This window comes from Macrobrachium nipponense, chromosome 36 (assembly GCF_015104395.2).
Source record: "Macrobrachium nipponense isolate FS-2020 chromosome 36, ASM1510439v2, whole genome shotgun sequence".
Lineage (NCBI taxonomy): Eukaryota > Metazoa > Arthropoda > Malacostraca > Decapoda > Palaemonidae > Macrobrachium > Macrobrachium nipponense.
The window spans coordinates 63519684-63533566 of record NC_087220.1 but is presented as its reverse complement, the minus strand read 5'-3'; the positions used below and the strand labels follow the sequence as shown (position 1 = coordinate 63533566).

Here is a 13883-nt window from a genome sequence, read left to right as displayed (position 1 = left end):
TTGCATCTGTTACCAGATACCATATGGGTCAGTAAAATCCTAACGTTTTTAATTTTAACTATTCAGTGTAGGTTTGGTTGTCATATTAACAGTATAGAATAAAATTAAGACAGTTTTAGTATTTTATGACTAATAATTCATATGACCTTGATGTAATCATTTTATTATTGTAGTGTGAGTGCTGTGTCCTAGCTGAACCTTCAAATATTGTTACAAGTTTGCCAGATGTGAGCGTGGCATATAAGCTTCACTTGGAGTGTGGCCGTCTCATCAACCTGTACGATTGGCTGCAGGCATTCATCTCTGTCATTGATCCAGAGGCAGATACTTCGAGTAGAAAGATTGACAAAACATATCAGTATCCTTTTTTTCTGTAACTAGTAACCTCTAGGCTGGAAGGTAATTTGATGTTTAGATAAAGGTAAGTGTGGGCTTGTATATTAATTTATGTACTTTTCTGAAATGAATTACTATCACAGTTAATGAACTTGAACCTATTACTGTTGTAAATTAGGTGTCCTTACTATCTAAACTTTTGATAGTCATTATACATATCTAGGTTTTCCCTTTTATGGGGCTTACATGAGGTAAGTTTCTTCTTTCGCTTCTATCTCGTCCACATCCTTCTTGAATTCACCTCTGGTTCACGGGTGTTAATCTATGTTTTTTCTCTATGGTATTCTGCCTTTATACTGGTCTATTTCCTGATATTTTCTGTTTCTCTCTTTCTCTCTTACCACAAGGCCGAGTCATCTCAGCATTTGAAATTTTATTTTGCTCTTACCCAAAACAACTCTGAATTAATTTCTTTTTTGTCATGAATCTCAGCATTTTGTTGGTATACATTTTCAGAATCTTTTCTTTGGCTTTAGCTTGTCCCCAAGTCTTATATATATACTTCATAGATTTTTACTCTTATGTATTTATGGAATAATCTTATTGATCAGTAGTACGGCAATCTGTTTTCACTACTTTCAGGCAGCTGGTACTATTTTCTCACGATGTAGTTTGTCACCAAGTTATTGACTTAAACAATAATTGGGTTCAACTTTGTTTTGTTTTTGTTTTTTTCAGAATGAATTGCTCTACTAATATTTTTCCAGCATTATTTGTTCATCATTCATTCCCTGATTGTTGGTTGTCCTTAATATATATCAATAGAGCACGGTTTGTGCAAGCACTCTTGGAACTGCAGTTCTTGGGCTTCGTCAAGCAGACCCGTCGTAAAACTGATCACGTCGCCAGGTTAACATGGGGCGGATGTTGAAATCTCTTGGAAAAGCATTTAGCATTATGTTCTTGTAATTCTTTTTTGTCATGAGAACATTGTTTTATTTAATCCATGTGCATTGATTAAGACAGTAAAACAGTAAAGGTTCTTAAGAATCACCCAGAAATTAGCAAGTTCAAACTTTTGCTTTATGTTTGGAAAGAATCATAGTTGAAATGCTTTGGCTGTGAAATTTGAATACACTATACAGGTTGCTCATCTATTATCCTTTTATGCGCTGCATTTTTTAGTGAGTGTTATTTTTTATATATCAACGTTTTTACTACTTTTTTAAATTAAGAAATAGCTTTTTTATTGCTCAAGAAACAGAAATCACATGTAAGTGATGAGTTGAATAAGTTTGGATTATACCCATCTGAAAATTTTAGTTTTTTGTAATTGTTTTAATGATAGTTGCTAGTACCTTTTATGTATATAAAAAATAAAAATAATTTTTGTCCCTTTGTTTCATGACCTTTCCTGAAGGTATGCTGTATCCTTCATGTTGTCGAACTGTCTACTTGAACAGTATTCAAGAATAGTAATGCAGTCAAGTTCATTTTCTAAGAGTTTCTGCTTTTTTTTTTTTTTTATTATTCTCCTGCCCAACATTTATTCTGTTTGGTGATGATACAGTTTAAAACCTCCACTCTGTCAAACTTTTGGTTACCCAGAGTATAGAACTCTAGTTTAAGACAGATTGTTATTTAATTCTATTGTTATTCCACTATATTGCACTATTCAAATTTAGATTAGCCTCATTTACTGTCCACAGAAGTGTCATTTTGGCTTTCCTGGTTTTGGGAGGAATTCATTGACCTGAGGTTACATACATGCCCTAGTTATTAGCTTCTCCAGTCTAACGATGCCAATTTGAAGTTGAAAGTCAGTCTACAGCATAATGTGCTATGAACATTTATCTTGTCGTAGTTTACTTTTTGGTTATGCAGACTTCTTTTTCAATGGCTGATCGTGGAGTTTGTATTAAAGCTGGGCATTTTTAAAATATTTATATAAACAAATACCACAGGAAAATGATAGGCATAAATCCAAGTGATTTCGTCTTTACTAAGACAATGTCTTAGTAAAGACGAAAGTGCTTGGATTTCTGCCTATCATTTTCCTGTGGTATTTGCTTATTTAATGAAGTCATGCGCATCTCCTGTGATATTTTAAGCGTGTATATGTATATATATATATATATATATATATATATATATATATATATATATATATATATATATATATATATATAATGGAAAATGCATATCAAAGTGTGAATTGGGAGAGTGGTACCTGTTGTTAATGCAGTAAATGGCAGCTTTGGTTTTGATGATTATAAATATATATAATATATATATATATATATATATATATATATATAATATATATATATATATATATATATATATATATATATATATATATATATATTTACTTTCTTTTCCAAGGAACCAGTTCACAAATTGTTTCCGTCCAGCTTCAAGGTCACTGTATTACCTACCTTGAGAAATTACCGGACTATTCTGTACTTCAACTTTAATCAAATGGCATAACACTAGTTTCATGTTTCTTCACAATATGAATCTATAGAGGTCGAGTCCTTATCACTTAACTTTGGACTGCTTTCATGGTCCCACAACTGAACAATTTCTACTAATATTTTCCAAGGACATGCAAAATAGTATAATATATATATATATATATATATATATATATATATATATATATATATATATATATATGAATAACTTGATCACAAAGTATATAAAACGTGATGCTATGTATAAATAAAAGAGATTTTTCTACGAAGGAAAAAATGAAAAAACAAGATAGCCAAGTACTTTCGGTCCTGTTCGGACCCTTTACTGAGGCAAACTGATTTTACAGAGGACAACATAGTCGAAAGAAGGCTTAATATCCAAACTGACACTACAAGATTAGCATTAAGGGTAATTTCACTCTACAGAAAGGAGGAAACACCTGAGGGTAGCCACACCTTTGGGGACACACGCAGTAAACAAGTTATTCTTCCAGAAAACAGTACATTTTGAACAAACACGGAAGCATATACAATTTAATATCATGAAATTTACACAAATTTTCCCAAAAAATTATTATTAATGAAAAGACGAAAGAAAATACAAATATATATATCGAGCAAGAGAAAGAGGGAGAGAGAATATCGAACCAGAGAGAGAGAAATAATAACTATATACATGTGGGGCTAATTTATTAGTAGTTCATTTATTTTAAGGTCCTTCATAAACATCTTACAAATATATGGGTCCAAATGGTACATTTCCAGACTAAGATTTAGGTTGTTTTTATTAGTGATTTGTATAATTGCCGATTCCAGTAAATTTCTTGAAACATAATCATTAGATCTAGCAATTACCGAGGTATCACCCCAATTAATACAATGAGATTTTTCACTCAGATGGATAAAAAGTGCATTTGAAGTCTGGGTTGTTCTAACTGAATACATATGCTGCTTAATACGTACACATAAATTTTTACTTGACTGACCAACGTAAAACGATGGGCAATCCTCACAAGGAATTTTGTAAATGATGTTGTTATTTGTTACGGGACTATTCTTAATTAGCATATCTTTAATTGTATTGTTATAAGAGAACACTACATTAAAATTAAACGATTTAAATATTGATTTTATGGTTTCAAATCCACGAAAGTAAGGTAAGCTAAGTACATTTTTAGGCATATCTTTTTCATTAATAGCAACACTATAAAACTTTTTGTGAGCTTTTTGATAACAAATCAATTAAATGAGGTGGGTAGCAGAGATCGTTTCCTATCTTTTTTATGTTCTATTTCTTGGTCAAGATATTGTGGACTCATGATATGCAAAACGCGTAGGAACATAGAAGAAAAAATTGAAATATTAATATTAAGAGGGTGGCCAGAATAAAAATGTACATATGTTAAATTATTTGTGGGTTTTCTATAAATACTGAATTTGCATTGGAAAGATTCTCTATGTATTAATACATCTAGGAAAGGGATGACATTGTTATTTTCGATTTCAACAGTGAATTTTATGGATGGCACTAAATTATTCAATTTAGTAAATCATTTACATCGATTGCTTATAAACTATCTAAATATCTTACTAAATTGTTATCCCCTCTACTAGGAACTGTATCTAATTCACACATCCGGAATTCTCTTGATCTTGTGGAAAAATTAAATAATATTGTACTAAACCCTAGCGATATCTTTGTCAGTTTTGATGTATGTTCTTTGTTTACAAAAGTCCCTATTGACTCTGTGCTCGAATATTTAAGTAATGAACTTGTACTGCATGAATTGCCTATGTCCGTTAGTCACATAATTTCCTTGATTAAGTTATGTATTTGTGATTGCAGATTTATTTTTAATGGAGAATATTACCAACAAATATTTGGTATGGCCATGGGTAACCCTTTATCACCTCTCCTTTCAAACTTATATATGGAATTTTTTGAGAGACAACACCTCCCGAATATCACACTTGTCCCCTTAAAATGGTACCGATATGTCGATGATATCTTAGTAGTCTTACCTGTTGGTATCGATGTAAATGATTTACTGTCTAAATTGAATAATTTAGTGCCATCCATAAAATTCACTGTTGAAATCGAAAATAACAATGTCATCCCTTTCCTAGATGTATTAATACATAGAGAATCTTTCCAATGCAAATTCAGTATTTATAGAAAACCCACAAATAATTTAACATATGTACATTTTTATTATGGCCACCCTCTTAATATTAAAATTTCAATTTTTTCTTCTATGTTCCTACGAGCTTTGCGTATCACTAGTCCACAATATCTTGACCAAGAAATAGAATACATAAAAAAGATAGAAAACAATCTCTGCTACCCACCTCATTTAATTGATTTATGTTGTCAAAAAGCTCACAAAAAGTTTTATAGTGTTGCTATTAATGGAAAAGATGTGCCTAAAAATGTACTTAGCTTACCTTACTTTCGTGGATTTGAAACCATAAAATCAATATTTAAATCGTTTAATTTTAATGTAGTGTTCTCTTATAACAATACAATTAAAGATATGCTAATTAAGAATAGTCCCGTAACAAATAACAACATCATTTACAAAATTCCTTGTGAGGATTGCCCATCGTTTTACGTTGGTCAGTCAAGTAAAAATTTACGTGTACGTATTAAGCAGCATATGTATTCAGTTAGAACAACCCAGACTTCAAATGCACTGTTTATCCATCTGAGTGAAAAATCTCATTGTATTAATTGGGGTGATACCTCGGTAATTGCTAGATCTAATGATTATGTTTCAAGAAATTTACTGGAATCGGCAATTATACAAATCACTAATAAAAACAACCTAAATCTTAGTCTGGGAATGTACCATTGGACCCATATATTTGTAAGATGTTTATGAAGGACCTTAAAATAAAAGAACTACTAATAAATTAGTCCCACATGTATATAGTTATTATTTCTCTCTCTCTCTCTCTCTCGTTCAATATTCTCTCTCCCTCTTTCTCTTGCTCGATATATATATTTATATTTTCTTTCGTCTTTTCACTAATAATAATTTCTTGGGAAAATTTGTGTAAATTTCATGATATTAAATTGTATATGCTTCCGTGTTTTTTCAAAATTTACTGTTTTCTGGAAGAATAACTTTTTTACTGTGTGTGTCCCCCAAGGTGTGGCTACCCTCAGGTGTTTCCTCCTTTCTGTAGAGTGAAATCGCCCTTAATGCTAATCTTGTAGTGTCAGTTTGGATATTAAGCCTTCTTTTGACTATGTTGTCATCTGTAAAATCAGTTTGCCTCAGTAAAGGGTCCGAACAGGACCGAAAGTACTTGGCTATCTCGTTTTTTCATTTTTTCCTTCGTGGCAAAAAACCTTTATATATATATAATAGATATATAAATATATATATATATATATATATATATATATATATATATATATATACATATATATAATTATAAACTTATGTTGCAAGGCAAGTTTGATGATCATTATATTTACAAAGAGAAAATTGCTAGAATGACGGGCACATGACAAGTATTAAAGGAAAGTGAGCCCAGTAATAAGTGAGATTTTAATCTATTACAGTTTTCTGTATTGGAAGGATCATTTAAAATTTAGTCATTTTTTCGTTACTTCAAAAAAGAGGGAAAATGCTTCGTTTGTAAATTTTTTTTTCAAAGACATAAAGCAATTACTGACAACTCGGGATGTTATTTTGTCAGTTTGAGTACTTGCTCACAGAAAGTTGTTGCGAACGTGACCGTTTTTTTTTTTTTATGGAACACGAGAATTCGAATGCGCTCAATAAATCTTTATTGAAAGTAGCTATCTCTGTCATTTATAAATACTGATTTCCTCATTATCTCGTATTTTTTAAAGTAAAATCATCTAGATAAAGCAGGGAAAGCAAAATTGCAAGTTTCTTCATTTACCGTAGAGAACAACTCCTGTCAACACGGGACATTGAATGGAATGCAACAGGGTGTTCAAACGTCAGACGTTTCAGGGACTTCTTCCCAAGAGTTATTTAACGCGTTACGTCGAGTAAATGACCGAAAAATATTAGGTGAGTTATATAATGAAGAAAGAATTGGTAGAACAGTTTCATTGGTAGTGCAGATTGTGCAACAAATACGGAGGCGAAGAGTAGAAGGGGTAAAAATACACAACTTTGAATTACCTACTAACTTTTCCTTAGTTTAGTAACAATGTACGGCATTTGATATTCACTACTAGTTAATATCTAGTCCAGGCTACATTAGGGAATCCGATATGACTACAAAAAAATATTGAAAAAAAAAACAATAATTTGTTTAAGAAAGTGAGAAGTTGATCACAAGCTTTGGTTTGTATGAAAAACTACGGTAGATCTAGGTGGCTAATTCACTCTGCGTTTGGTATTTAGCTACCTATTTGTCAATTACAGTTTCCTAATTCTGTAATTTTTTGAGGAGTCAACAATAATTAGGCTAACCTCCAGGGGTCATTACTACTACTAAACACTGAAATGCATTTGATGCCCCAATCCCTACCTAGCGGCTGTGGTACCTACTACCTATATTTGTGAGACCGTTCCTTGTGGAATTATTGCCTAGAATTACCAAAACCAGAATGATGTCAATAATGTTCACATAGGTAGGTAGGTAGCCTATTCGGTCTTTTACTTAGGCTACTAGGGTAAAAAACCGCATGGTACAGGGGTGGACCATGTTCGATCAGCGTGAACAACCCCAAAAAAAGTACATTATAACGCGTCCTGACATCAGAGATGGGCATCAGTCGCGACTTGTTGTTGGTGAGAAATGGAGCTAAAGACCTCTACTCCGGTGTCAGGACGCGTTATAATGTACTTTTCTTGGGGTTGTACACATTGATCGTACATGGTCCACCCCTGTACCATGCGGTTTTTACCTTAGAAGTAAATAGCTAGTAATAGGCAGGTAATAGCTAGGCTAGCTACCTAGGCTAACTTTATTTTAGATCAACAGCAATCGTTGGATCATTTAGCCTAGATCAAAATCAGGCCTAGGTTTAAAAATCATGGTAGCGTATTTAGGCAACTAATGTTTGAAGATTGAGTTACCTAGTAGTTTGCAGAATGATGGGATCAGGCCTTTTCGATATATTGAGTTTCTTTTGTGGTGGGTCCAGTGGGTGCTGAAGCCCTTCGGCCAGGTCATGGCATGGTGCCATAAGTAAGGTTTGGTCAGGTTAGGTTAGGACTTGGCATTCTAGGAAAGGTTAGGTTTGTTTCTTCTGCAGTACCTGTTCATGTCATTCCTAATTCCTCCTTGAGATTGAAAGACACTCATATAGTGGATTTATTGTAGGTAAAGGTTAGGTTCCATTACATTATATTTTAATCGGATCGTATGCAAGTGTTTTACTGTTAATTTTGATGCAACTCTTACAATTCTGATATTCCTTTCTGTAGTGAGTTTCTTTGTTAGTGTAGTAACTCATTAACGGTAGCCTAGTGGGAGATAAGTTGGGAATGTGGGAGTTTATGAATAATTTTGCAACAGAAATGAAAGTTTGTTTCCAGAATCAGATTGAAAACCAACATTATCATTATTTAATATACAAACTAAACGTGACTGTAGACATCTAGACATATGCCATTGGGCCAAACAGTTAAAAGCTGAAAATAAAAATGTGAATAGCCTAAACACTGTTGTTATTTGTGCAAAAGATGAAGAAAGATGCTGAGGAAATATATAGTTCATGTGTGTAGTCAATAATTAGGCTACAGGGATAAATCCTAACGTAACGTAGCACTCTTCATCCTAGCTGGCTGGTTCAAAATGAAATGTGACACAGTTGTTTGAACTTTATGTATAAGGATGTGTGTGATAAGGATGGATCTTTGTTGTTAAACTAGATTGAAGGTGATCATCTGGTTTGTACCAAAATGACCAGCCACTTGTGTTGCAGAGAATGTTTTGTTCCGTCAGCTGAATATCCAGACATGTTTACAGTGTAACAAAGTAGTGACAGGGACACTAAAAAATAAAGTAGCAATCTAAACATGAATGATGCAGGTGCTTTACTGCTGAATAGTATTTGGCATCTGTCAGTCTTAACAGCTGGAATGGTCCTTTTCACCAATTCTAGGCCTCCATCTTTGCTTTAGTGTTTCTGAACTTTAGATCAAATAGGTACTATCCAAAAATGTCCTACTTCCTAGAAGATAGGATATTTTTAGGTATTTGATCTAAACTTCCAAGAAGTTGGTTAAGTTGTCCTCATTTCTCCCCAAAATTATTTTATTGAGACTCTAGTTTCGCTTTCTGTTAGTAGTATGTTATACAAAGCCTTGAATTACAAGAGCCATATGATTTTTATTTTATATTAAACTTTTATATCTGGTGTTTTTTAGCTCCTTATTGATTTTTACTTCTATTTTCAGATATACTTGTAGTATTTCCATTCATAATGTACCGCAAGGATCTATGTCAGCAATTACAGTGACTATAGTTTGTCTTCAGCTGATGAAATGTCAAGGAAGATTTTTCAGCCCAACAGAAGTGGTACAGTTTATTGATCTGGTATATTTGAAGTATGTTGTATAAAAGATGGATACTGTATGGTTTCGTCTCCCTTATAATGTAATAGCTGATATACAGTACGTATACAAAAGTATTTGTATGTATACAAAAGCCTTAAAGCTGTTGGACATTGTACAGTGAGAATGATTCATAAGCATCTTGGTAACTTTCAGGTCTGAACAGTGCTTTAGATCAAGTTGAAGAAGTATTGGCTAAACTCAAGGAAAGAGTGGAAGCAAATGAAACTCATCACAGAGAAAAGGAGACACAGGCACAGTTTGTCGATGCACAAACTTCCACTACCAGTTTGTGCCCAGGTAACTATTTATCTAGTAGAAGTACTGTGTATTGTAGTACCACTGATGGTATGGGATTTACAGACATGTAGCTGCTTTTTTATTAAGGTTTCAGATATATTTTCGGTTCCTGAAGGGACATATCTTAAGGGTGGTGGGTGATTGGTAAAAATGGTAGAATATTTGTTTTAAGATAAAAAGTTAGTCCATGATAACCATATGTCAAACCTTCATAATGTAACCCTGTCAATTATAATTAACTTTTTAAAAGTAATTTTAATGTAAATAAGCAAATAACTCTTCACTAAATATTGCGGTCTTAATGTATGTAAAAAAAAATAAGAGCAAGTAAGGTTGTGGCAAAATAAACAAGCTAATGTGTGGGTGGCTTAGCATATGGTATTTAGGTAGTGATTCTAATGTACTGTACACATCATCAGTTTTGAAAACTGTGACTTTGGAATTTACAAAAAACCCATAAATACTGAACGCATGATTGGCAGGGATTAAGTTTATGTTCATTTGAAAAACTGTGTCGTTACATGCAATTACGAAATGCCTCAGTTCTATGGTTTCTGCATTGCTTATTTTTTATAGGTTACGAAAGCAGAACAAATACCAAACGAAAGAACACTAGTGTGCTGATAAGTCGAAGATCAAGTAGGCTTTCAAATGTGAGTATGTCTACTGTTTTCTAGTTTTTCGTCTTTTGGTTTTTAGCACAGAGAAGTTTAAGACAAGGAAGAGAAGCAAAAATGAAATAATATAAGCTATCTAATACATTTACATTCCTGTATAAACTGATAAATTTTTATTAGGGTTTGTTTAGAAAAATAGAACTTGAAAGTTATGATTATATATACAGTAGTACCTCGAGATACGAAATTAATCCGTTCTGAGGCACCCTTCTTATCATGAGGTTTTTGTATCTTGGACCACATTTTACATGTAAAATGGCTAATCTGTTCCAAGCCCTCCAAAAACACCCCAGTAAATTTCATAATAAAGCTAAATTGACCTATAAACAATGAAATACTACAACAATTTGGACCATTCAATACCTAAATTAATAACAAAATGCAAAATAACCTGTAAATAAAGTGTATATTAGTGTACATGGTAACAAGAAATATACTGTACATAAAATGTGGAAGCTTACCTTTCGAGCGAGCCTATCTCCGAAAGTGGTGGCAGAGGAGGAGGACAAACGGCAGATAACGTACATACGTACGTACACTTAACTTTACGAAAACATAAAAAATTAAGGAAAACTAAAACTAAAAATTGAATTTTTTATTTTTCTTTTTTTGATTTTTAACTTTTTTTTGTTTTACTTTTACGTAGGTTTTTTTTTTTTTTTTTTTTTTTTTTTATTTTTTTTTTTTTTTTTTTTTTTTTTTTTTTTTTACAAAATTTCAACTTCATCACCACTTTCAACATTCTGTTTATCACTTGTTCTTCCTTTTTGCTTTCAACTTTCTGTTTTTTATCACTTGGTTCTTCCTTTTTGCTTACTCCTGCTAATGCTGAAGGCCTCTTTAAAAAATAACGATCCAAGGAAGATTGCTTCTGCCTACTATTCACAATGTTCCTGAAACGACTCAGGCAAACGTCATCGAACTGCGCAAGCATACGACCTGTGTGAGCCTTTTCGGGGTGTCTTTTTTTTGATAAACGATTGCATTTTATGAAAAGCGGCTAGAACATCCTTAATTTCTGCCGTTGTCATAGGGTCCTCCTCCTCTTCCTCGCCACTGCTAGAGAACTCCTCTTGAACGACGTTATGTTGCATGGCCTCCAACTCCTTCAGGTCATCCGTTGTAAGCTCCTCTTGGTGTTCCTCGAGAAGGTCGTTGATGTCATCCTCGTTGACAACCAGCCCCATGGACTTGCCGAGTGCAACGATCTCGTCAAGATCTGGTTCCAAGACAGTTTCGGGATCGCCAACTGTTTCGGACTGCAGCACCAGCTTCGCCCACGTCGAATCCCTCGAAGTCTCGGGCAGATACGGCATCAGGCCAGAGTTTCCTCCGCGAGGAATTCAAGGTTCACTTTGAAACCTCCTGCCAAGCTTGGTTGATGAGTCGGATACAAATGACGATGTCGAAATGCTCCTTCCAAAATTGACGCAAGGTGAGGTTTGTGGTATCGGTGATGTCGAAACATCTCTTGAAAAGATGTTTCGTGTACAGCTTCTTAAAGTTCGCTATCACTCTGTCCATGGGCTAGAGGAGAGGGGTGGTGTTGGGCAGAAGAAAAAGAATCTTGATGAAGATATACTCCGCTAGGATATCTTCCTTGAGGCCAGTAGGGTGGGGAGGGGCATTGTCCAACACCAGCAGACATTTCAGGGGGAGGCGCTTCTCTTCCAAAAATTTCTTCACTGTCGGGCCGAAACACAGATTTACCCACTCGGTGAACTAAAGCCCAGGCTTTTGCATTAGCCCTCCACATCACTGGAAGCTTCTCCTTCAGCACTTTGTGGGTCTTGAAGGCTCGAGGAGTCTCGGAATGATACACCAGTAGGGGCTTCACCTTGCAATCCCCAATGGCGTTAGAACAAAGTGCGAGCCTAAGGCTGTCTTTCATAGGCTTATGCCTGGGTAGCTTCTTCTCTTCCTCCGTGATGTACGTCCGACGAGGCATTTTTTTCCATAAAAGGCCAGTCTCATCACAGTTGAAAACCTGCTGAGAACTGTAGCCTTCCTTGGTCATCATCTTGTCGAAAGTTTTCTTAAATGCTTCGGCCGCTTTCATGTCCGAGCTGGCAGCCTCCCCATGACGCACCATCGAATGGATGCCAGTCTGTTTACGGAATTTGTCGAACCAGCCATGCGAAGCCTTGAACTCTGGGGTTGGCGTTGAAATCCCTTCCCCTCCGTCGTCTCCCACCTGCGCAATCAAATCGCCGAAAATAGCGCTGGCCTTGTTGGCGATTGCCGTCTCCGTTACCGTATCGCCAGCTATTTCTTTGTCTTTTATCCAGACAAGGAGCAGCCGTTCCATCTTGTCATGCACATGGCTCCTCTTGCTGGACAAAATAGTGATGCCCTTCGACGGTATAGCTGCTTTGATGACATCCTTCTGTTTAAGGATGGTGCCTATTGTCGACGGATTACGGCCATATTCCTTTGCGATCACACTCAATCGCATACCAGCTTCGTACTTCTTGATGATCTCCATCTTTGTCTCCAAAGAGAGCAGGCGCTTCTTTCCGTGAATTTCAACTCTCTTGAGACCCATGACTACGTTATCTTGTACGTAATTTACATATAAGTTACACAATAAAGTTTCATACAATCAACTTACCTATCAGATATATACATAGCTAAGACTCCGTCGTCCCCAACAGAAATTCAAATTTCGCGCCACTCGCTACAGGTAGGTCAGGTGATCTACCGGCCTGCCCTGGGCGGCAGGACTAGGAACCATTCCCGTTTTCTATCATATTTTCTCTGTCGCCGGTGGTATCAACATTGTTGTTACTACCTCCTGACTAGAATTCGTTTTTCAAGGCAATTGATCTTCTTTCTTCGGACTTTTTGGTGACGTACCTGGATCGTTGTTTTGGCATTCGCTACTGTGGACTGGATTTGGACTTGCTTTTGATTTTTCTACAAGAATGTCTGATTCAAGTGTTAGTGTGAGAGTTTGTGTGAATGTAGGCTGCAAGGTGAGGATACCGAAGGCTTCGGTTGATCCTCACACTGTATGCCGTAAATGTAGAGGTTTTGAATGTTCTTTGACTAACACCTGTCATGAGTGTGAAAGGTTGAGTGTTGAGGAATGGAAGACTCTAATTTCTTATTTGAAGAAGTTAGAGAGGGATAGAATTAGAAGGGCTGCATCTAAGGGTGCGGGTAGTACAAGGCCTATTGAGCCTTTTCATGATTCTAACTCTTCTGTAAACCATGCATTTGATTCTCCCTCTTTATCAGGGCCCTCACAGGCATTGCATTCAGATTTAGCCTCGGAAATCGCTGATCTGAAGGCTACACTTCATAGGATGAAATCCAAAATGGCTGCCATGAAAGGTAAGGATAGTGAAAGTGACGTATTTAGTGAAGTGAGTGCCCCCAGTGTTGTGGAGGGGGCGTCTGACCGTCTCTGTGATGCTTCCCAAGGCATAAACCTCTTTCAAGCTCCCAAACCCAGAGGAGAAGAAAAGTCGAAAGCCTTACGGAGGTTGTGGAGAATCCCCACCGGTCAGGCGTCCCTTCAGCAGGCTCTGTAGCACAAC

General features: G+C 35.4%; 2 protein-coding genes across 3 annotated transcripts in view; both read left to right on the top strand.

The window, feature by feature from the left end:
- LOC135203788 (origin recognition complex subunit 3-like) overlaps positions 1–1728 on the top strand; it is a gene marked incomplete at its 5' end in the record, with an annotated part of 39759 nt that extends 38031 nt beyond the window's left edge. Inside the window, 2 exon segments of one of the 2 annotated variants that reach the window (XR_010312020.1) lie at positions 218–358; positions 1162–1728. Coding sequence is in view for 1 of the 2 variants with exons in the window: in XM_064233766.1 (XP_064089836.1) it covers positions 174–358; positions 1162–1267 (291 nt within the window). 2 annotated transcript variants of the gene reach the window in all.
- A 4986-nt stretch (positions 1729–6714) lies between these two features.
- Positions 6715–13883, top strand: part of LOC135203786 (uncharacterized) — a gene marked incomplete in the record, with an annotated part of 44034 nt that continues 36865 nt past the window's right edge. The window contains 4 exon segments of the mRNA XM_064233763.1: positions 6715–6865; positions 9209–9329; positions 9521–9664; positions 10241–10317. Of these exon segments, the coding sequence (XP_064089833.1) occupies positions 9296–9329; positions 9521–9664; positions 10241–10317 (255 nt within the window).